The sequence below is a fragment of the Haemaphysalis longicornis genome, unplaced genomic scaffold (genome assembly GCF_048455015.1).
Source record: "Haemaphysalis longicornis isolate Haplotype H1 unplaced genomic scaffold, Haemaphysalis longicornis Haplotype H1 scaffold_12, whole genome shotgun sequence".
Lineage (NCBI taxonomy): Eukaryota > Metazoa > Arthropoda > Arachnida > Ixodida > Ixodidae > Haemaphysalis > Haemaphysalis longicornis.
In genome coordinates, this window is record NW_027526225.1 from 46,609,349 (window position 1) to 46,632,030 (window position 22,682).

General features: G+C 47.0%; 2 protein-coding genes across 2 annotated transcripts in view; both read right to left on the reverse strand.

Annotated features, from left to right (window-relative positions):
- Positions 1-1,954, reverse strand: part of LOC144161588 (auxilin-like) — a 38,232-nt gene extending 36,278 nt beyond the window's left edge. Inside the window, exon 1 of the mRNA XM_077692231.1 lies at positions 1,951-1,954. Coding sequence (XP_077548357.1) covers positions 1,951-1,954 — 4 coding nt within the window. The remainder of the gene's footprint in view (positions 1-1,950) is intronic.
- Positions 898-22,682, reverse strand: part of Aux (cyclin-G-associated kinase) — a 93,274-nt gene continuing 71,489 nt past the window's right edge. Inside the window, exons 21-26 of the mRNA XM_077693209.1 lie at positions 21,945-22,196; positions 18,949-19,213; positions 13,851-14,183; positions 9,545-9,696; positions 6,940-7,113; positions 898-3,941 (exon numbers count right to left, since the gene is read on the reverse strand). Of these exons, the coding sequence (XP_077549335.1) occupies positions 3,846-3,941; positions 6,940-7,113; positions 9,545-9,696; positions 13,851-14,183; positions 18,949-19,213; positions 21,945-22,196 (1,272 nt within the window). The 3' untranslated portion in view covers positions 898-3,845. The remainder of the gene's footprint in view (positions 3,942-6,939; positions 7,114-9,544; positions 9,697-13,850; positions 14,184-18,948; positions 19,214-21,944; positions 22,197-22,682) is intronic.

Consider the following 22,682-nt stretch of genomic DNA (forward strand, 5'->3'; position numbering starts at 1 on the left):
ATTGTTTATCAGTGTCCTTCAACAGCACGTACGTATGTATGTATATATATATATATTTATATTATGTACATCAACAAACACACCAGCGCTCACAGACACCCCTTGCAGCAAAATCGTCACAGCTCGACACCGAGAAAAGGCGGAAATAAGGCAAACGAGAAGACAGACGCCGAGAGAAGCGATAAAACCAGTTACAACAGAAACGCCTGCCCTAGAGTAGCTTGTGGAATGAAATCCAACAACCACTGAGCTTTGTACAACTACTCTGAGAAAAAGCCTGGAGTTTTTCCTCGACGGAAGCAGCTACGTGTTTTGCTGTTTGCAAGGCACGTGAAACAAAATGACCTTTCTGCCACACATTGCAGGGTTTGCCATTTTAAATGGGTGCCATGGTTTGGTGAGGAGACACGAATGATTGTAGAATCTCAAACATGAACAGTTATGGTTGTTAAAAATCCTAGTCGCACTGCATTGGTAAACGAGCCCCAAGGTTCGCGCTTCCAAATTTGCAATAAATCATTTTGCGTGTGGCCTTCCCTAATTACAAAGAAAAGCAAAATCTGCTTCATTCACTCACATGATCCCTTTGACTGAAGAACAAAAACAATAGCTAACCCCTCCCCCCCTCTATTAGTTGTACCCTTAGGTGTAGAATATAAACCGCAATAACCGAAATTTTTCTACATGTACAGTGCTCAAAATGTGCCATCCTTCAAATCAGTATTGTCACGACGAAACTGCCATAGCAGAGAAGTCAACGTGCACCAGATCGTAACCAGTAGGCAAACAGCTCGTGTTGCAGGGGAAAAAAACCCACCCACAAGAAAAGAGAGATTGCATCCTAGCACTGTGCCACTCAAGAGTGACACCATTTTGCCGTAAGTACACCCTTTTGACTGTCGCACCGCAGCTCCCACTGACACCAGGCTTTGCCTCAGAGTAGTTTTACAGAGCTCAATGGCTAGGGTACTTGATCTCCTCTCAAAAAATCACTCTATCACAGACAAAAATACAAGATGACACACCACTCATATTTTACATTTGCCGTGTGCTTCCACACCCAAGAATAGTTTCTTATTACTCACGACCTTTCGTTAGAGAGACCTGAACAGGTTTCGGGGCACTAGTTGCTTTGGGGCAAGGCAGAGGGAAGGCAACACTGTACACCACTGGGAAGGTGGGGGTACTCCTTTATGGGGAGTTACAAGGAGCAAAAACACCCCTCTGGGGGACAATGCAAAGAGTGTATATTTACATCTTTGGACTACATACTCTTTGGGGTGTATTTAAACCTTTGGAGTACCTTTGAGGTGTACATACACCCCAACCACTACAAACTGCTTTCAGCTCAGAAAAAATTGTTTAAAGCCAATTTCTTATGATCCTAATTTGGGGAACTGTGCACAAGCATTCCTTCACTTTGCATAAATTTGACATTACTCGAGCCAAAGAGCCCCAAACCAACACACCCTCGATATAGTTTTCCCCACAACTCCCTAAAAGGTTTGTCCCCCAGAGGGGTGAATGTGACAGTACATTGACCCTAAGAGAATAAACGACGTGTGGCATGTGCTATTGTGTTGTAGCCTATACTGTCCCGTCCTCTGAAGCTCCTTGCTAAGCGGTGCTTAGTTGGTGTGTTTCAGAGCGACACTTTTTTTTTTTCGTGGACAAGAGCGGATGATCGTCCGAGATGTGCACCCCACAACCGCATGCACGACTTCAAGGTGTTTAAGGTGTATGCATCGGTAACACAGTGCGACACCAGAGCTGCACTTGGGAGCCACAAAAAGAACTGGGCGGCCGAGAAATGCAGAAGCGTTCGCCGCAAACAAGGCACAGCAAGAGTTACAGCTCTACCCGAAAGATATGCACGACGTAACTGCTGCATAGGCCTAACTTTTCAAACCAGAGATTCCTACCCCGACTCAAAGGGCCCTGTATTCAGACCCATGCTTCAGCTCTCTTTAAATACTTTCCAGTTAACGCTAGCTACAATTCGTTCGATTACCGACGCCCCAAATCACTCGTGTGTGCGACACAACTGGCATGAATGCTAATTCAATTCAATGCACTTAAAAAAAAAAATGTTTTTGCATACGTAAGCACATCTTTCAGCAGAAAAAAGGTACCAAAATGGCTGGATAGCTCTGCCGACTAAAAGTGGACACGCACGGCAACAATATCTTTAACAAGAAATTTTAAATTTCAACAAAACTGGAGCACATGTCAAATTTGGCCGCCTGCGACAAGAATAAGTCTAGATTGAGTATGCACAAATAAAAGAAAGTACGTCCATTAACGTGCCCATTAACGTGGACGAACTTTCTACACTCAACTTTGTACGCTCAGCTAGGCTGAACCAAATAAATCTGCTCAGATTAACCACAAGCAAGCAGTCCATGACAAGCGACTAAAATAACACACGTTTAGCAACATTAAAAGGGGAAACAAAAACGTAGATGACAATAATACAGTGTGTTCATCCTTAAGCTACAACAAGCGAGGAAAATTGGGAGCGCAACGACACACGAGAGAGCATACAGTGGCAAGATTTCTCTTCACAATCACCTTTCCTGCAGCACCTGCACAAGGCGTCCTCTTTCGGAAGTTGACCAAACAACGTACAAGTAAAAAATTGACGAAATGTGCATTTTTTTCTTCCTTCACTTTGTTCCCTTTTAAAATTGAACTGTCGGTATGCAAGTGACAATCAAATACAAGCGCTGGAATGAAAATGCAAAGACGCAAATTTCGAAGCCGTTACACTGCCCCGCGACAAAAAAATTGGCTGAGGCAACAACACTAAAGCTCCGGAATCGACAAATATGACAAAGTCTTCTTTTATAGGTCAACAAAAACTGGGTGACGACGCGAGTTAACAAAAAAGTTGGCGCCGATTTCCAAGAGACGGCGAATGAAAGCTGCTTTATGTACATACGAAAAAAGGTTATCGCGGCCTAAAAAAACAAAAACAAAAACAAAAAACACTTCCACCCGGACCAACCGTGTGCGCTTGCCCCCCAAAAAACGTCAGATTTCTAGAATTGTCAGCATACTGGCCCAAGGCCCCAAACAAACATAACTGCGACGACACATCTAGTGTTTTGTTTGACGCGCGTAGAAACAAAAACTTGCGCAAGTTATCGCACTCAATCAATCACGCTATCCCGTCAGGCTTAACCTTCACGTCAACACATTCAAGACTACTGGCACGTTTGGCTGCACCGACTTACAAACCGCTTGGCATTGATAATCCCAACATCTACAGTAGCCGTACGCTAATTTAGTATTCCAAGCAGGGACACATTCAAATTTGTAGTAATCGCGTCTCCACTGGTTCCAAGAATTTAGCCTAACACTTTCTAACTGGCAAGGTATGACTGAAACGGGCTCAAAATTGTGGATACCACGCGGTAATACACGCATCAAAGTCTCGGTCAGACCGACTTCTCCTCCTCTGGTCCCTCAACGACTAGCTTCGGGTCGGCCGAGAAAGAGACTCCACTCGAATACTTCAACGGAAGGAAACCACCCTTACCGAAACAATAACGTAGATAACAAACGAGCCTGCGTCAAGTTGCCGCAATACTCTTTTCTTCGACAATGATAAAACGACGACGGCTGCTATGCACACAAAGATTACAAAAAAAAAAAAAAAAAAAAAGGACAATGATGCGCGTGTGCTCCCCAAAACACGCCTCCCGGTCTTGGCAGCTGTGCGGGTGATTGCAGGCCGTCGTGATGTCCGCACACGATGCATCTCCGGTCCCCCCGAAGTCGTGAGGCGAGGAGGAGGAGGAGGAGGAGGGGGATGATGTGGGAGGAGGGGGACACAGTCCAGACTAGGTCAGTCCCTGCTGCTTCTCGAACTCACTCCAGGCATCGTTAAGCTCCATGAAGATGAGCTTGGCCAGCTCTTCGTGCTCCGTGCCCACGAGCTGGGTGGGGGACAGAGAGACAACGGCACGGTGAAAAAAAAAGGGCAAAGCCAGACGTGTGGCGTTTACTAATTGTATCACTGCCACTGCACATTTGTATTTATTTCGTTTTTTCCACAATTTTCCCAGTGCTAGCCAGTTACATACCTGCCAGGTTTGCCAGGATGGCATTAGGGAGACCTGACGGGGGGGGGGGGGGGGGGGGGGTTGTAGCAACAACAGACTTTTTTTTATTTACTTACAACATAGCAGGAAATGGACTGTTTTTTTTGTCCAAACTACCAACAAGCTACACCACTGGAGACTTGCTAAATCTTCAGAACTGCCGTCCAGAACGGCCGTGCTCGTGCGTAAATGAAAGCGGCGGTGGCTCTTCTATCAACAGTAAACTAACAATGGGACGAACAGGTTCACCGTCTGCGCATGGCCGACTATGCTTTCTAAGCACTTGACTGATAACAATGCCGATTGGTGTCGGGTTCAGGTATACCTCCGGCACATTGTGGCCAGACTGGGAAAAAGATTTGGCCAAAGACGGGTGCGTTTTCGGGAGATTTTTGTTCCGGTCGTACAATCGTACAAAAGCATAAAAATTCGGGAGTCTCCCGGAAAATTCGGGAAACCTGGCAGGTACGCAGTTATCAGGACTTGACTGCTCTGTAAACTCCAAAAAACACCCCCAGGAAGAACTAAGAGGGTGCCTTAAACAACTCTCATGACATGGTCACGGCAAGATCATCAGTGTCCCATTGCCAAATGTACCCTCTCATTACTATCATCACCGTTTGCTTCCTGCATCTTAGCACGGCTTGGCAAATACCCACGTTCACACCGCCAAGCAAAGAGGACTTTAGTGGGGACGTACTCTGCTCCTCCTCTAACTGCTACTTCCATAATTAACATGCTCAAATTACTCACACACCTCAGCAGATGTCTCTAACACACATTACTAAGTTAAACAGCGCAATGCAGCCACTACGTCACCCTTCAATCAGGTAGTCAGCGAGCTGCCGTCATGATCATGGGGATGCGTGCCAGTCTCGCATATCAGGGGTGCCATGTTTGAGCCCTACCCAGACCGTATTCCCTTTTAACGCAACTACAACTCTTTTGATTCCTTGAGCCATTGGCCATTTTACAAGCTGACAGGGACGCCGCATTTTCGATCTGCCACACTAGCCACACTGGACACTTGGTCACAACAGCATACCCACATTGCCACACGATGTATTAGGAAGGACTGATTTCCTTCTACAGCATGGCACCAACATTTCACCGTGCCTGCGAACGGGTGCTTTGCAGTGCCAGCTGCTGAAGTCTCCTTGACCACCATTTGACACCACCACGGCAAAAAGCAAAAACTGACTCCGACTATGAAACTTTACTAACACAAACACGCCTTGACTCCCATACAAGAGCTGAAACGAGTTTGTTTTGTAAACTTTTGTAAGAAGTTTCCCTGACACGACAGGTTTCCGTCAAACTCTTGATTGATTGATTGTGGGGTTTAACGCGCCGACGCAACGCAGGCGATGAGGCGCGCCGTAGTGGAGGTCTCCAGATTAATTTTGACCACCTGGGGATCTTTATCGTGCGCCGAAATCTCGTACACACGGCCGTTTTTGCTTTTCGCCTCCACCAGAAAAGCGGCCGCCGCGGCCGGGAATCGAACCCGCGACCTTGTGCTCAGCAGCGCAACGCCTTAGCCACTGAGCCACTGCGGCGGGTGCCGTCAAACTCTTGATTTCACTGCCATGGCCAAGGCATCAAGTGCGAATGCATCCTGCAGCAGATCTGTTCAAAACCCTTGGGAGAAAGGGAACAGGAACTGTACTTTACGGGAGCAGACAGCCTGTTATAGAAGCCAAGCGGAAGACCTTGAAGAGGAAGAAACGCTTGCAATGTCTCCTAATCCCAAATTACTGCAACACTGCATTATAACAGGGCTGAGTGAGGAGCCACAACTTACTTTTTTGAACTCCTTTTATGAACCCGGAGAGAATTTACGATCACTGCCTCCTGTGACCCATTAGTTTGATACTGACCTCTTCATCGGGATTCGACTGTAGTTCTAGTACGACATTCTGTTCCAAGATACGTAGGCATGTATTGATATGCCGTGCCTTGCCCCTAAACTGACCTAAAAGACGCCAAACCAGTTTTATTTACGAAAAGAATGCACAGATTTGAGCTAAGGGGATGTTTTAGAACGAAAGCCGTTCCACTCAATGTGAAAGCTGTCGGAAGTGAAAAGCAGTGATTCGGCATAATGGGCTGTAGCGCCGTTGTCGGCTCACTGCTACCAACCAATGCGATTCAATTTCCCGCCTTCCCAGTACTTGCACGCCCCCTGCCTGAGGCTGCGCCAGTGGGAGTCCTGTTCTTTTTGTGCTTGCTTTTCCTCCTGCACGTGCCGGCGTTGCACTGCCACTTTTGTTTCGCTTACTATCGTAAAAAACAACCACATGAGCATTCCTAACTAAATGAACGCAGGTGCTGCCGGTTCATTACGCATACTTTGCCTCAATTGTGCCTGCAGTTTTCTTTGCGCTAAACAACGGGAAGATGCATGACAAGTGCCAGCGGTTCACGAGTTTCAAACGCTTATGACTATATAAACCGCTTGGCTTTCGAAGCCTCTGTGGGATGCCGTGACGACAGCTACTACCACAGAACGCCGTGTGGCTCTACTTGGGTGCAGCGAGCGAGCTACGATGACAAGGCAAGCCCCTAAAGTGCCCTGCACTTAAAAAAAATAAAAAATTACAGGTCTTTGGAATGGCATAGCTTGGTCTTGAACACAGGGCAACTGAGGCAGCACAGAGGAGCACTTGCGGCAGTTGCGCGCAAGAACATGGATATTGTGAGGCAGATTAAAAAGAATATAAAATATTAAATGGCTCCGCCTGTGCCACTGCGCGCAAGAACAGGGGGAATGGTGAAAAGCGGAGCAGTAGACGGTGCTTGTCGTGGGCCCTCTTCCCCCCCACTAACCCACCTTGTCGGGGTGCACGGCCAGGCAGGCCTTGCGGTACATGCGCTTGACGTCGGCGGGGGACACCAGCTGGTGCATGCCCACCTCGGACCAGCGGCAGCCCTCCCAGATCACCGTGTGTAGCGAGCACAGCAGGGCCCGGATGTTGCGCTCCTTGCGCGTCGTCCAGTCCAGGATCTGCACGGGCGGATGCGGGCAGAGACAGGACAGCACAACGTTGGGTCGGGTCGGACTGCGGGGCGTTTCACGACGCACGCTCTCCATAGGAATGTAAAACTTCAATCACTTCCAGGTCTACCCCTTCTCTTTCTTTAGAATGATCCATGCAATGCCTTCCTTTCTGATTATCTACGAAGTGGTAAGAAAAGGCAACCATTTTAATTAATTTAATTTTGAGGGATTAACGTGACGAAGCTGCACCTCGGCTGTGAGGCACATGGTAGTGGAGGGGCCCTCCTGATTCATTTCAACCACCTGGGGATCTTTAATGTGCGCCAAAATCTCGTACACACGGCCGTTTTCGCTTCTTTCCACCTCCATCAGAAAAGCAGCCACTGCAGCCGGGAATCAAACCCGTATCCTTGGGGTCAGCAGCACAACGCCTTGGCCACTCAGCCACCGCAGCGGGTTGCGTAAATAACAAGGACAAAGCCTCCTTTCTGCACCCTTCTCGTAAGCAGGTGCAAATTGCTGTGCACTGGGTGCTACCTATTGCATTGTACATGTTGGAAAAGTCTTGCGCCATTTCCAATTTTACTTGTGCCACTATTCAGCCAGAAAACTTGCCCACTTCAATTTCACTCCCACCCCTTGCTACTACGAGGACAGGCAACTTTCAGTTCGAGTTCTCATATATGGTGGCAGCAAAGAAAGGCAAAAATTTAAATTGAGGCCAAACAAGTACTGAACACACAGCCAGCTTCAGAGACTCGCATACTGAACTGCTACGGATTAATATAACCTTAACCTAACCTAAATCAGTGCTGAAATCACATTCACTGAGGCAGATTTTCTTTTTTTACCTCTACCATGAAACACTAGAGTCGAATGCATTCAGCACAAAAATGAGGCATTTACCAAAGAACCATGTTGGACTATACATAAAGTGATGCCTACAAGACTTTGCAACATTGGCATTCAAGAAGGCTCAACGATTCTTTCGACAATGCTGACAATGCTCCGAAAGCCCCAGGCAGCCTGCAAAGTAGCGCACATAGAACCCACAGGGTGCATTGTTGGGCGTCAAAATCACAGCACTGGAAAAATCACCGTAATACGAGGTGACTGGGCAAGTGATGAAGCTCCCCCATACATGCCTGACTTGCAGCCCATGAGCTGCATTGCTTCGCCTACCATAACGTCCCAAACTTTGAGACCCTTTGTTGGTTCCATGCTGGCAGAGGCCAGGTGTTGCATGAACATGTCGTCTTCAGAACCGTCATGACTACTTTTCTAGATGCCGCACCACTTAAACAATGCCAAGACGGTATCTCCCCGCACTTTTTTCCTTCCCATCTACTACCGCTTCCGTCTGTTGTTACCCGTCAAACTGGACATGTTGTGCCTCTTTTGTTAGAAATCGAGGCATCGGCGCTGTTCGTGGCCGAGAAACCTTTACACGGTGGGAGCTCCCCGGGCTTTCGAAGGCATCGAAGCTGACGTAATTTATTGAATATTTCCCTTTTAACGGGGGTAGATGGTGTTTTGGGGGAGGGTGTTTTCTCGCGGAACTTTATGGTAGGTTTTTAATGGCGCAAGGCTGACTAAAAACAGAGTGCCCACTCCCCCCCACCCCTCTCAGAAAAGAAACAACAACAACAGAGAAAGATGGTTCAGAAGAGAAGGATGCTTAAAAAGCAAAGCTTTCTCCATGCAAACTGAGTCAAATGACTGCCCTCAAATCCACCCTCCTAACGTCCGAAATCTAAACTGTCAAAGTCTGAAGCCAAAGTCCACTTCAACTCGGCCAAAGTGCAGAGCCAACGACAGTGCAACAAACTCGAAGGAAATGCTGAATGCCTCGAATGCGATGATAGTACAATCAGATCGATGTTGGCTTCATAACGCCAGGGACCCAGGTTCGGTTCCGACCACAGGGAGCATTTTTTTCCTGAGGGGCGCACTCCCCACACCTGCTCTTTGGCTCCTTTCCTTCTCTCCCCTTTGCTGTGTCGAGTTCTGAGCGACGCCCAGCATGAATGGAACTCCAGCTTAACAGTTCCACTGTTAAGAACTCGACTTGTAAAATGACGCTCAGTATGAAATCAGGCAGTTACCACCTCGAAGGAGGTGTCGTTGCATTAAACAAACAACTCCCTTCCTGTGACCTCAGTTGATTGATTGATTGTGATGTTTAACGCGCCAACGTTGCACCTGGGCTATGAGGCGCCCCTAAGTGAATGGTTCCGGATTAATTTTGACACCTTGGGGATCTCTGACACGGGCCGAAATCTCGACGCAGGAGCGTTTTCGCTTCTTTTCGCCTCGACCAGAAAAGCTGCCACAGTGGCCAGGATTGAAATTGAGTCCTCAGGCTCAGCAGCACAATGCCACGGCCGCTGTGCCACCACGGTGGATTGCGCCAGGTACAGAAGAATCAGAGGCCCACCATGAGCTTGACGGGGTCCATCTCCTTGGCGAGCTCCTCTCGCCGTAGCTCGGCCATCGTCTTGGGGCCTGTGTCCTTCTTGCCAAAGCCCGTGAAGCCCTGCTTGCCCAGCAGGTCCTCAAAGGTGTCTTCCGTCAGCTTGGCCTTCTGGCCTGCACCGTGCACGGGTGTCGACACCGATCAGACCACAGCTACCCAAATATATATATACACCAGTTGTGAGACTGAGACTCTCCATAGGCCCTGGGTATCAAAAACCGGTCCGTGGTTGGCCCCCCTGTACTGTGGGCAAACAGGGGACAAGCATGCACTGTAAAATGATTCACACCATTTTTGTCTACAACTACACTGTAAAATGATTTACACCCTTTTTCTCTATAACAAACACCCTTACACCTAAACAAAAAATGAAGAAAAACACCCTTTGAGAAGGTGTAATTAACGATAAAACACCATATCAAAAGGAGTATGATGTTTTTGCTGGGGTGTGAGGGTGTTGCAAATGACAAATACCCTTGAGGGGGGACGTGGCTTTCAAAATCAACTTTTTTGGTTCTTTGTGGATTTTGATTAAAATTGGCACAGCAATGGAAATGCTTCTGTGATAACACCATAAAAATTTCGAAGTAATATGTATTTTGAAAACCTTTTTATTTATTAAATTTTCTTTATGATCCGCTTGTACTGAGCTTGAGCAGCTTATAAAACACGATATAAAACTTGATCGAAGTGCTTTGCATACCCAAATGAATGGACGAGGTCGTGACAGTTTTAGAATTTTTTTTACAACACAATGTTTTTTAGTTTTCATTTTTTTTAGAGGTTAATGTGCAACAGGCATGTTGACTGTGAACGACTATTTGAATAAAAAAGTCACAAAAAACAAATCTGGAAAACCAAAAGTGTCACGACCTGAACTGTTCAGCAAGGAATGTAATGCAAGAAACGGAATCAAAATAGACCCAGCGGTCCCGAAGAAATCCCTGGAACAAGTGACGCAGGTGGCAAAAAAAAAATTGTTTTGAGAAAACGGCTTCCGAAGTTGCAACATAGGTTTCACTTATCAAAAGTCGCTAGAGTTGTAGCCTTTCGTGTCCTTTTGAACATGGGGCTTCTGGAAGGCCTTGCCTTGAAATTGGAGTGCCTTTTACAGCCTTTCTCTTTCCACAAAACATCATTTTCAGCTCCTCTGTGAAGAGTACATAGCCCAGTTTGCAGACCAAATGGAGGGGGAAATGGCTTTCAATGTAAAGTAGGTTAGCTGGTTGGCTGTATCACACAGGACAACTTCCCTTTGCAGTGTTGTCACCATGGCAACAAGTGAAGCATTTTTTTTACTTAAATTTGAAAAATTTTGGCTTCTTTTATGTTTTACCATCTTGCCTAGCTGCCACAGCAACTTAGTACTCATACGTGCAGGTGTTCATTCCCAAAAGTTTGCATACCACAAGGATGCAAATGAGTTACTTTGAAGCTTGGTATAATATTCTGCGTAACTCCCAATTTCAATGCAAGGACATTTTTTTACTAGTTTCGACATTCAAGGCATCCAATATTTCTCGCAGCACAGCTAGTATGCCCTAAGCCATAGATGTACGCATTGGTATCAATAATTTCCCTAAAAAAATCCACTGTTAAATGCTGCGACAGTAACGTACATTTTTAATGCAGAGAATATATTTTTATTTTTATGTTACGAACTCAAACCTGTTTGCATGATTATTATTAGAAGTGCACGGGAAACGTGGCGCAAGAAAGGCGATATGGCTCGCGCGCATCGCAGGCATTAATTACAACTATTGGCATTCAATCGTAACCGGTTTCCCAGTCATGTGATGCTCCAACGCGCGTCGGCTATGCCGTGCGTGCCGCAGCGTTTGACGTGTCGACCGTTTCTTTTCCAAGGCTAGCGAGCCCACATTCAAAACACAGCAATAACTAAGCGTGTAAACATCGCAAATCCGGCTAAAAGTTCACTTTAAGAAACGCTATCGCAAGCGCGCACACCGCGTCACCCTCCGAAGTCTGGCGACAGTAGGGTCACGCGCCCAACAAAGCGTTTGATGACCTCCCCTTTCCGAGCCACACAACTTCCCGTAATCTGGCTCGTGATCTCAGGCCTTCCCATCGCGATAACGCCCGCGTTGAATACCACAGACTGAACAGAAACTTGGCCGAGCGAAGCAGCGAAAATGAACTCAAACCGCACACTACGCAGTTCAGGTGGCCGCCATCTTGCGTTGCGCCGCGACACCTAATCAAGAGGGTCGTTTTAGTGCGCCCCAACCGGAGGGCCAATAGCGCTTCAGCATCTATTTCTAGCTTCGTTTCTGCGTCGTTTCTTTTCTGTCGTTTGTGCATTTGTGAATGAATGAATGAAGATAGTTGGCGTATTCATGGGAGGTTGTGGCCGTTACTACACCAGGGTGGCCAATCCTGCTCTGGTGAGGGAGTGCATTACCGGCAATGGTCGCCGGGGTCAGGCCGCACCCCAAGCCCCTTTGTGCAATTCCATCAATACGCGGATTTTTTTTTTTTTTTAATCCAGTGGGAATTGTCCGGCACCGGGATTCGAACCACGGTCCTTCTGGACGCGAGGCGGGTGTTCTACCTCTACGCCAGCGCTGCATCGCTGCATGAAGATAAAAGTGACGAGCGGAACCGGAAAAACGATCGCTCGGCCGATCTAACCATATCAAAATGGCCGCGCCCGGTGGCACCGTTGCGGAGATAGAGCGCTCCGAAAATTGCCGTTTTTTCGCCCTTTTGCGCTGATAGTTTGTCACCGCGCCTGGCAAAACTATTTTTTTATGCCACTTAGCGATGCTTTTCAGCGGAAAAACTTTGCAGACGCACAGAATAGGAAACATAGAAGCCAAATATGTGGGTTTCAAAAAAACGATGTTTTGGTCATTTTTCCAAAGTTGAAAGCCGCGTCCCCCCTTAAGGGTGTTTTCGTTTGTTTTTTCCTGCTGGCATGTAAGGGTGTTAGCTGATCACACCCTTCCACCCTATCAAAAAACAAAAACATGCTTTGAAAGAGTGGAAAACGATAAAGTGCCCTTTAAAACGATGTATTCTTGTGTTTTTGCTAGGGTGTAATAGTGTTTAGTTACAACATACACCCCTTCAGGGTGTTTTCGTGCATTTTTTTATTGTAGGGTGTAAGGGTGTTAGTTGCAGACAGTGAAAATTCGCCTGAAGGGTTTAAAGCATTTGACCGTGCGGCGCACACTGACGGGCCCGCCACCTGTTGGCTAAAAGTTGAACCGGCACTCAAGTGCTACCGGCTGCTGCCGTAAGTAATAAAGGGAAAGCTGTGGAAACATGAGTAAGCATTACCGAATTTAATGTTTTCTGATTTCAAAAACAACCTTTTGCATTATTCAGCAATTGTTTAGCGAAGTTTCATTTGTCAGCCCGGTGCCGCCCCAATAAAATGAAGCAGGGGTCCTCACGCCACCCAGGTCCTGAAATGGAGTTTCAAAACAGGCGTAGAGCGAAGAACTTTGCAATAAGACGAGGTGTCTTCTTTGAGACAGCAAGAACTGTTTACACCAGTGCTGCTGTTAGTGAAGACAGTGGAATGTCTTCGCCACTAAAATGTTGTTACAAGTGGACAAGACTGTACGGCCTAACCATAAAATATAGGAGGACAAGGGAACAGCACTTTCACTTTTCAGAAACGCCAGTTTCACGAGTCGACCTTTCCTTAAGTTTTTAACTGGAAAGAGCGGGATCCTCCTTTAATGACTGAGCCACTGCAGCGCCTGCTACAAAAATTCCTCGGGGCACTTGACCTGCTTACCTACTTTGAATGCAAGAGCATTACGGCAAAATGGGAATAAGCTTCTGACGGCTGCTATTATCGCCACTGGACAACCCACCCGAGTACATAAGTTGTTAGGCCAACATTCAGCCCCACTGTTTGGTAACTGTAGCATTGAACCTACCGGTAAGTCAAGCAACGTCGAACTTACAAGTTGAGCTGCGGGTATCGGCTGACTATGTTAGTCCTCAAAGCATGAAGTTAGGCCTAATCTCAAGACGCGTACTTATCAGGGGACGTGACATTGATGCATACTTATCACTACAGTGTGTGCCGGTCTCTTCGCACTCCTTTTTTTTTTTGCTTTCATTATTTCTAGTCCGAAGACCATGCGGAACTCCGTAATGAAGCTATAACTTTGTATCATGGTAGCATCATAGAAATAGAATGACACGCACAAGACGTAGCCATTAAGTATTGACAGGAAAAGAAGCCACACCGCCTTCAACATCAACAAGCCACACCGCAGTCACTAACCGTTGCTGAATGCTGCTGCTCCCGCCGTTGCCGTTGCTGCCGCCGGCGCCTTGTCCGCAAATACGCTGGCACCAGCGGCGGCAGCCGCGGCGCTGTAGTTTGGCCTCGGAGGCCCCGCCGAAGCCGTAGCTGCAGCCGGGGGAACAGCCGTGCTGCCTGGTCTCCGCATGGCTCCGTTGGCAGCGGCACTGCCCACCTGCGTGCCGCTCCCCGTCGGTTGCGGGCTGCCTGCAGCCGGCTTCGGCTGTGTCCAGGCGGGGAATCCGGTACCAGCCGCAGCCACCCCCGTCTTGGAGGCCATGCCGGCACCGGAAGAGCCGCCCGTCAGGTTTCCTGTTACACCACCAAGAAAATGTTGCCAGGATCTAGTGCAAAAGCACCACTGAGAGAAAAAAAATGGCTGCGTATCTGCTCACTTCGCTGCAAATGTTGTCGAAATATAATATTCTTACGCCACTGCTGCCATGTAAATGCCTTTCCTCTCTCTTCTGCCCACCTTTTGTGCTTTTCCCCTCCAGCCTGGCTCCTTTCATGATAAACACGGTGAAGGTTTGTTTAATTCAATTAAAATTTCCTGGGTTCACACTACTGGCATGCCATCTGTTGGAACTTTTTGTTAATGTTGGGCTGCGCACTTGAAACGCCAGCTGGAGCCCTTTTCGTATCTTAGTTAAAATATTGTTTTTAACGTATCTTCTTTGTACAATTTTAGACGCGACCTGTGCCCATGGTTTTTCAATATACATACAGTTGGTCGTTTTCAGGTAAAAACACAATTTTACCTGATTATTACACCAAGGACATATTTCAGGAGAATGGGGTAAACCCGATTTCTGCCTGAATGAACCTTTTCAAAGCAGTGATCTGCACAATTGTGGTCTGACGGTCCCCCGTTCTGAACCAAAACTTGCTTGAAGCATGGCCCGACAAATGCAGCTTTCAAACTCGTTGAGTATCGGCACGACTCTACCGCTCGCTTCCCCAGCGAAGCAAATGCTGCACTGACGTTGCTGTGTCTAGATAATGGAAGCTGGGATGTCGAGAGAGCTTTCTCCCAGCTGAGATACATTCAACGATTGGACTGGTCTCGAAGGGAGATCGCGATGTTGCGTATGCAGATTATTATCTGTGTAAACAAGGATGAGTGAAAAAAATCAATCACCGGCTTGTTGTGAAACAAGTTTCCTTTCTTGGAAGTTATCATTGCTCCTCACTGTCATAATTACTAATTCATTTTCAAACAAACACCAAATTTTGGAGAGTATTTGCTGGAAAACCCTGATGTACCCCCAATCACCAGCTTGAAACAAACACCAATTTTAATGAGTTCGAGTTAAGAAGCTTGTGATACCTTCTGATAAAATAATTAGAGCATATTACATAGTGTGTCTAGATTTAACCCAAAAAAACCAGAATTTTGGAACGGTTTTACAAAAAAAACACCCCAATTTCTCCCCATTTATCAGTTTGTTCATCCCCCCAATTTAAAAAAAAAATATAAAATCTGAAAACTAAGGGCCCTAAATATACACCAATTCCAAAACTCTGCTTCAGAATCCAGATTCAGCTTTGGAACCCTGGCTTTTTTAAAACTGAGAGGCAAGTGTGTTGACACAGCACCTACAGGAAAGAACATAACTTTGGCTAAATGCTAACTGTATTTACCCGATTCTAACGCGCACTTTTTTTCCGGAAAAATAGGTCGAAAAATCGCATGCGCGTTAATCGGATACGAAACCGAAAATATTGAAACAGCAGAAATTTCGTCCCACTAATCGCCATCGCCATCTCAAGGTGGCGCCTAAGCTTTTAGCAACAATTTTTCAGACGCAGGAAGCATAGGCGCCTAGGCTTTTCTATCGGCATTCACACAAATCTTCAAATCATTCCACCTGGGCGCAATGGCAGCAATGGCAGCAGCGGCTCTCTCGCGTTCAAAACGAGTGGTCGGCTGAAATGTGCGCCGCTGGAGAACTCGCGGGATGGGAGTGCGAGGCATGGGCCACGATCCCATCGACCATGGGTGAACGTTCGTTCAGAAGTGTGGCATCGCCAATGCGCTTGACGGCACCGAGGACGAGATGTTGTGGTCAGCGGAGAGTGACGAGGAGTGAGATTACTTTGGGAAATAAATCGCCCGTTTCTCTCGCATTCGTTTTTCTTGCTCACAAAGTTCCGTGCGCGTTACAATCGGAGGTGAAAATTTTTTCTGTTTTTTTGCCAGGAAAATCGGGTGCGCGTTAGAATCGGGTAATTACGGCACTTAATAGCGCAACTTAATAAAATAAACCTTGTTTTTCAATTACAAAAAGTTAGGCAATGTTTACTTATGTGCCCACGGTTTTCACGACTTACGGCAGCAGCTGCAAGTGCCGCTGCCCACTAGTGCCTCAACTTTCTGTCAACAGATGGCGGGCAAGTCAACTTGCTCCATGCTTGCCCTGTCTGCCCCAAACCATGGACCGGCTTTTGAAAACTTTGATTTTGATTTTTTTCCCCCCCGTAATGGTCATATGGGGAGTTTCGCAACTGGTGCATAATGAGTAACTCTGGGCTGACGTCAACCCTTCCTTTTTTGTCACACATTAAAAAAAAAAAAGAAAAAGAAAAAACAGTGCCATTACTTAAGGGGGGAGGTGGGTCTCTAGACAATTTTCTTTATTATTAGTGCCAGCTAGATCGAAATTGGCAGTCTTAAGCGGTTTTTTACACTGATTTCAAATATGTAATTGGTTTTAACATAGCTTCATTTGTTCAAGAAATACAACACTTTGAAATTTATTTATTGAGGCATTTCTTACGGGGGTTTAGAGCAATTCCGCTTTAGCAAACTCATTAATGATTTATACGGACATAATGCCAAAGGTCTACTCTGGGGGGCTATGCTATTTTTATTCATTTCGAAGACTTTTGCAAAGCATGAAAGAGGTGAACATTTGATGTCAACAATTCGTATAAAATTGCCTCATTTTTATTAATTTTTGCAAATAGGTAAACAATGACAGAGCAATAAAAATAGCATCACCCCCTAGATCAATTCAATACGAATACAATGGTACCAGTCTTGTCATCCTAGCCTAAGAGCAACACTACAAAAACCCCCGTAAGGCGGAGCTTGGTCTTGCAAAAAAAGAAACTGAGAAAAATGCATTTGAAGTTACAGATCACGGTAACGTTTGCTACAGCATAGCTACAGCAATATAAATAGCATCATTTTGTAGCTCTATTCTTCACGAAGAAAAGCATACCAAGTATGTGACTGTAACACAAAAATAACTCTGGAAAGATTGACGTAAATTCACACGGATACCGTACAAATTGCGAAGGAAAATTAAATTTTCTACTGTTACACTTCAGGAACTGTATATCTTCATTCACCTTTTCTGTCAGTGTCTTTACAGAATACAGAAAGGCACAAATACCATGTGCTGCTGTTATTTTTGTGCTACCAATGAGACTAAAGCACAGCGGCCACCTAGAATTAGAGATTGTCCTGGAATGCATCTCAAACCTACAGCAAAGCTGTAGGAGAAATGCACTTCGGTGATCAATGCTTCAGTGATACAAATAGCATCAGCTGCTAGACCAATTCAATACAAATGAAATTATACCAGTCTTGTTATCCTGACTCAAGAGTAAGATAAGGAAACACCTGGCAAGGATGAGCGTGACCTCACAAAATAAACTGCAGAGCTGCAGGTGGACTTCAATTTGGCGATGGATACCACAGTGATACAAACAGCATCACCTGCAAGATCCATTTATTGCAAATTAAATGATACTAGTCTTATCATCCTAGGTCAAAAGCCAGTGAAGCACTCAGTAAGGCAAAGCGTGACGTCGCAAAATAAAAGAGAAAAATGCATCTTTAGTTTCTAACTCTTGCTACAGCATGGCCCAATATAAAAAGCGCCGTGTCACTCTGTTCTTAAAAAAAAGAACCAAGTATGCGACCATACCACAAACATAACCAGCAAGGCTATATGCAAGCAATGAAAAACTTTTGTAAACAGCGCTGGAAAACTGCACTTTTTGCTGAACTTCACCTACGGTAGTTCCGACTTTGCACTTCCTTCAACGTCGAAGCAAACTAAAGAAAAGCACAAAAATATTGTGCTGCAGACTTTTTTTTTTTTTTTTTTTTACAAATAAAACCAAAGCACAACAGCTAACTAAAAATCTGGACGTTTCCACGCGGCGCTCCTCGGACCAGGTTCGTACGTGACAGGCGATCTCGGCACCGCCGTCTACGGCGTCTTCCATCGTGTTTTCGTACGCTTGCAGCGCGTAGTTCCTTGAGGTAAAGGTCTCCAGGCATTGCGGCACGAGACATAAGGACGTTGTGACAGAATCGCAGTCACTAACGGCAGAGAAAACACACCCGAATTGAAAATACTGCGGCGGCGAACGCGCGCCTGCAAAAACAAAACGGAAAAAAAAATGGCGGCTCAACGGCGCCGGCCAATCAGAGACGCGGAACGGGGGGCTCGACTCGAGCGCGCGTGCTCCTGCCAATCAGCGGCTCCAAAACGACCTTCGGTAAACCGGCGGTTACGCTCGTTCTCCTCATGCCACGCCATTTTGAGATGGCGCAAAATACGCACAAAGAAATCGGCTACAAAACGAGCCCAAGATGGCCGCCGCCAGCAGACCGCTTCGAGTGTGGCGCGCGCGCGAAGTTCAAGCTTTTCTAGCCCGGTTTTCGGCGTTTTGCGGCTCCCGCTGCGTTTCCAAAGTCATTTTTGATATTATTCCCGATCAAATTCAGCGGCGAAACTTTTATAGTAGGTGCTTGAAGGTATAAAGACTTCAAAAATGTGTTTTCTCCGAAATGCGTTTTTTCGCGATTTTGGACCATTCTAAGACCCGTGTCCCCCCTTAAATGAAAAGCGCCGTACGAAGCCAAGCCAAGCCAGGGAGACAAACGGCTCACCAGGGTTGGCAAAGGGGTCCGCCTTGCTCTACCAGACATTGGTCCCCACATTTCCCTCCAGTATACGTTAGTATGAAACCCTACGCTCTCAAGAACACTCTGCCATCACTTGAATGAAGCATGCCGTTCGAAGCCGAGCCAAGCCGGGAAGGAGAGGCAGCTCACCGAGGTCAGCAAAGGGGTCCGCCTTGCGTCCCAGGGCTTCCAGGTTGGGTGTGGAGGCGTTCCTCGTAAGCCCCCCGCCCATGGCGCCACCACCCCCTGCACCTTGCGAGGGCACCAAGGGCACCCATGACGTGCTGCCTGGGAAGAGGGTGTCCCACGTGCCAGGCATGGTGTCGTGCATGGACGCTGCCGTCGCTGACGCTCCGCCGGCGGCCGCCGCCATGTTGAACGCCGACACGCTGCTCGAAATGCCGCCCTGCTTGTGCTGCGAGAAAAGGGCGCACCCCCGATTATCTTATTCGCTGATACTGTAACCCCCCCTTGAGGGTCATCACAGGGAGGAGCATAAAAAAAGAAAGGAACGTACAATAACACGAACGAGATTATGTTTCGCGTTGCCGGTTATACAATTCTAGCAAGCACTCAAGCTCTTGGACATTCAAACTTGCAACAGCATACCCTGGAAGTCTATTCCACACCCCTGTACTTCCATTATTGCGCTGTGTGGGCTCATCTTGTTAAACGCGTAAGCATCTCTGTGTGGGATCAGAAATGGAACTTTACGTCTATCTATAACTTATGAGGCATCACTTCCACTAGATATGCTTTCACGTGGTACACCTTGAAAGTCGTATTATCGGAGTTCCACTGTACCACATTTTCTTGTCCCTCAAAAAATCTCTTTTGAACAACGCATTTGTGTATAGTAAAAAAAAAGCCAACTTTAAAGGAGCCAAGTAACTCCGCTGCAGAGACACACATAGGGTCTCCCGAAGCTATTTAAGCTTCATTTTCGTGTCCCTTTTATATTTGTGAGCAAAGAAGTTTTTGCGCAAGAAAAATTTTGTTGAAGGCAAAAGAAGGAAAGGCACAGAAAGAGTTAATGTTGTCCTGCTGGAAATCGGAGATCTTCCACAGAAACCAGTTCAAAAACTCCACTTCAGAATGCGCGTGGCACAAGCTGGGCGCACCACCTACAGGACAAAAAACTGAACCCTGCCAAACATTTACTTAATAACACAAACTAATAAAACAAAGCTTGCTTTCCAAACTGGGAAACATTAAATTAGGCAACATTTGCTTACACTTCCCAGATTTTTTTTTTTTGCCTGAGTACTACTACAGTTAAACCTCGTTATAACGAGACGGGCTATAACGAAATAATGGATATAACGAGAAAATCGTAATTCCCCTTGAAAGTCTCCATAGAAACCAATGTATTTAAAACCGCGTTTTAACGAGGTAAAATTTCCCCGTTACGGGATATAACGAACTAATTTCGTTGAGAAATCAAATTTTCAGCTAATTTTACAACAGTGCGCAACGCGCATTTGAGACAGTGCGTGACGCGGCAACTGTATTAGCAGTTCAAAACTCCCGCCACACGCGCGAAGCTGGCTGGCGCCATGCGGACGCTGCGCCTCCCCCCCCCTCCCCCTCCCCCCTTCTCCTCTCGCTGCGCACGCCATGCAGACAATGGGGCCCTTCGATTTACAGTGTCGGACTCACCGCGGGCTCTCCGAGAAGCAGTCCGACGTTCGATTTTCCCACGTATCCCTATGGCTTCGGGGAATCCGCGGACTATCCGCGGTGAGCCCGAGAAGAACCCCAATGCACACGGCGTGCGCGGTTGCGTCGCCTGCCTCCCCCACCCTTCCTCCCCTGTTCGTATGCCGACGTCGCTGCGTAGTTGTGTGTGCGTGGGTTTTGGCAGTCTTCAGCCTTACCTTTTATCGTACTGCCGGCGTGATTCCAACAGCGCGAGTGCGACAGGCGGGAAGCGAAAGCGAAAGACGATCACGCTTGAACAGAAGACGGCTATGATAAAAGCCGTCGCATCGGGCGCGAAGGAAGGTAAGGTGCACTCCGTGGTAAGGTGGCAAGAGACTTTGACGTGTGGACGAGTACGCTGTCCACCATCGTGAGCAACCGAGATTCCATCGTCAGCGCTGTTGCACATGGCTTGAAAAGAAGCGCTAAGGACGGCATCGGAGGGACTAGATGCGGTGGACGTGCTGTGTCGCTACTTCGGCGCGCACGAGGGCAGCGAAGATGGCGTGAACGTAGCGGCCGCAGCTGAGGGAGCCATCGCTCGCATCAGGAAGGTGCATCAATGTCCAATTACGGACTTCGTAGCCAAGTCTGTTTGAAATACCAGTTTTGAACTGCAATAAAGTAGGTTCGTGACTTTTCCTTTTTACCTCCGGAATGTGTTTATTTTACTGACTATCGTCGCACAGCAAGATGCTATTTCGCCCGCTGTTTGTTTTAGGTAACTACAATGCATAATATTTGCAGTAAATGTTGGCTACGGCTATAACGAGCAAACCGCGGCGCCCCTTCAATTTCGTTATAACGAGGTTTAATTGTATAACTTTCTGCTGACGGATGAGTGCAGGCTAGTGAACTTGCCCCCAAAGCAAAGGGGCCGACCATAGACCAGCTTTTCATTCGTCAGGCCTATGGGGAGTTTCCCCACTGGTGTATACTGAGTAACTCTGGAATCTTTGTTTATTTTATTTTTTCATAAATACTGTGGTCTGACAGTTCGAGACGTTGCAGGAGTGGGTCCTCAACAGTGAATACAGACTAAACTAACAGAACACATGGTTCGGTAGTTCATTAAAATAACTACTGGAAGGCAACTTTCGGAGAGAAAAACATCCAGGTAACTCCACAATTCCACCGTGAAAGGAAAAAAAAAAAAAAAATCTTGAAACAATCTAGAAATGGCACGAAGGGCATGATGTTCTGGCGGTTTGACCTGCGAGTGCGAAGTTAGCAAACGAAATGGGCGTGTAAGTGGCGATTATCTTGTTCACTGTTTTGTTTATTAAAGTGCCGATACGTTCACAAGTACGTCTGTGTTAGGGTGATTTGAGTGATAGACGAATAGCGCGTGACAAAGGCGAAAAATGCTGATCATAACGGTGATATACGACATTTTTTTCCCACCTTCCGCACTTCTTGTCTTCTGCCCCCCTACCCCCGCCTACCTGTGGCGTGTTCCCTGCACTGACGCTGGTGCTCCCCCAGCCAGCAGATGCCCCGGCACCGCTGGTGGCCGTGCCAAACGGGTCGAAGATGTCCCCCTTGGCCCCTGCTGCAGTCGGTTGCACAGGGGACTTGGCCTCCAGAAGGTTCACGGTCGGCACGGACGGTGGCGCCGCCGCCGAATCCGCGGCAAACGGGTCGAAGGCCGGCGCCGCAGGCGACGCCAAGTCGCCAATCAGGGGCGGCTGGGAAGACTGGCCGCACAGACCGAGAAGCAAGGGAACGAGAGCGGTCAGTCTGCCCCTCCGCCGCGGTACCCCGCTCGTCATGAACTTTTGCGAAGTACCTCAGTGATGGCTCTGCTAATGGTAATGGTCCGGGGATGGTTAATAAAACTGTTTTTCTTATTTATGTACTGAATTGAGTCAAGTTAGGAGCACTCCTGCAGTTGATCACACCCATAATTGAAGTTGGTTGAAGGCTGCGTTTTATACTTCGAGTTGCACGAACTTCCCAAGGTCACCCCCAGATTAATAAAATATTTAATTAGGCAGAAGCTCCACAAAGTGCTTAGGTCAGTGCGATCAGAAAGGTATACTCTGTGCAAGCAAGCTGGTTGATTATTTTTTTATTCCCTTTGGGTACCCAAAAAAAGGAGATAAAACTTTCATTTCGCTTATGACATCAGAAATAGTTCCAATGTAAAACGCAACGTGAAAATTTGCTGTTTCTCTTGTGAT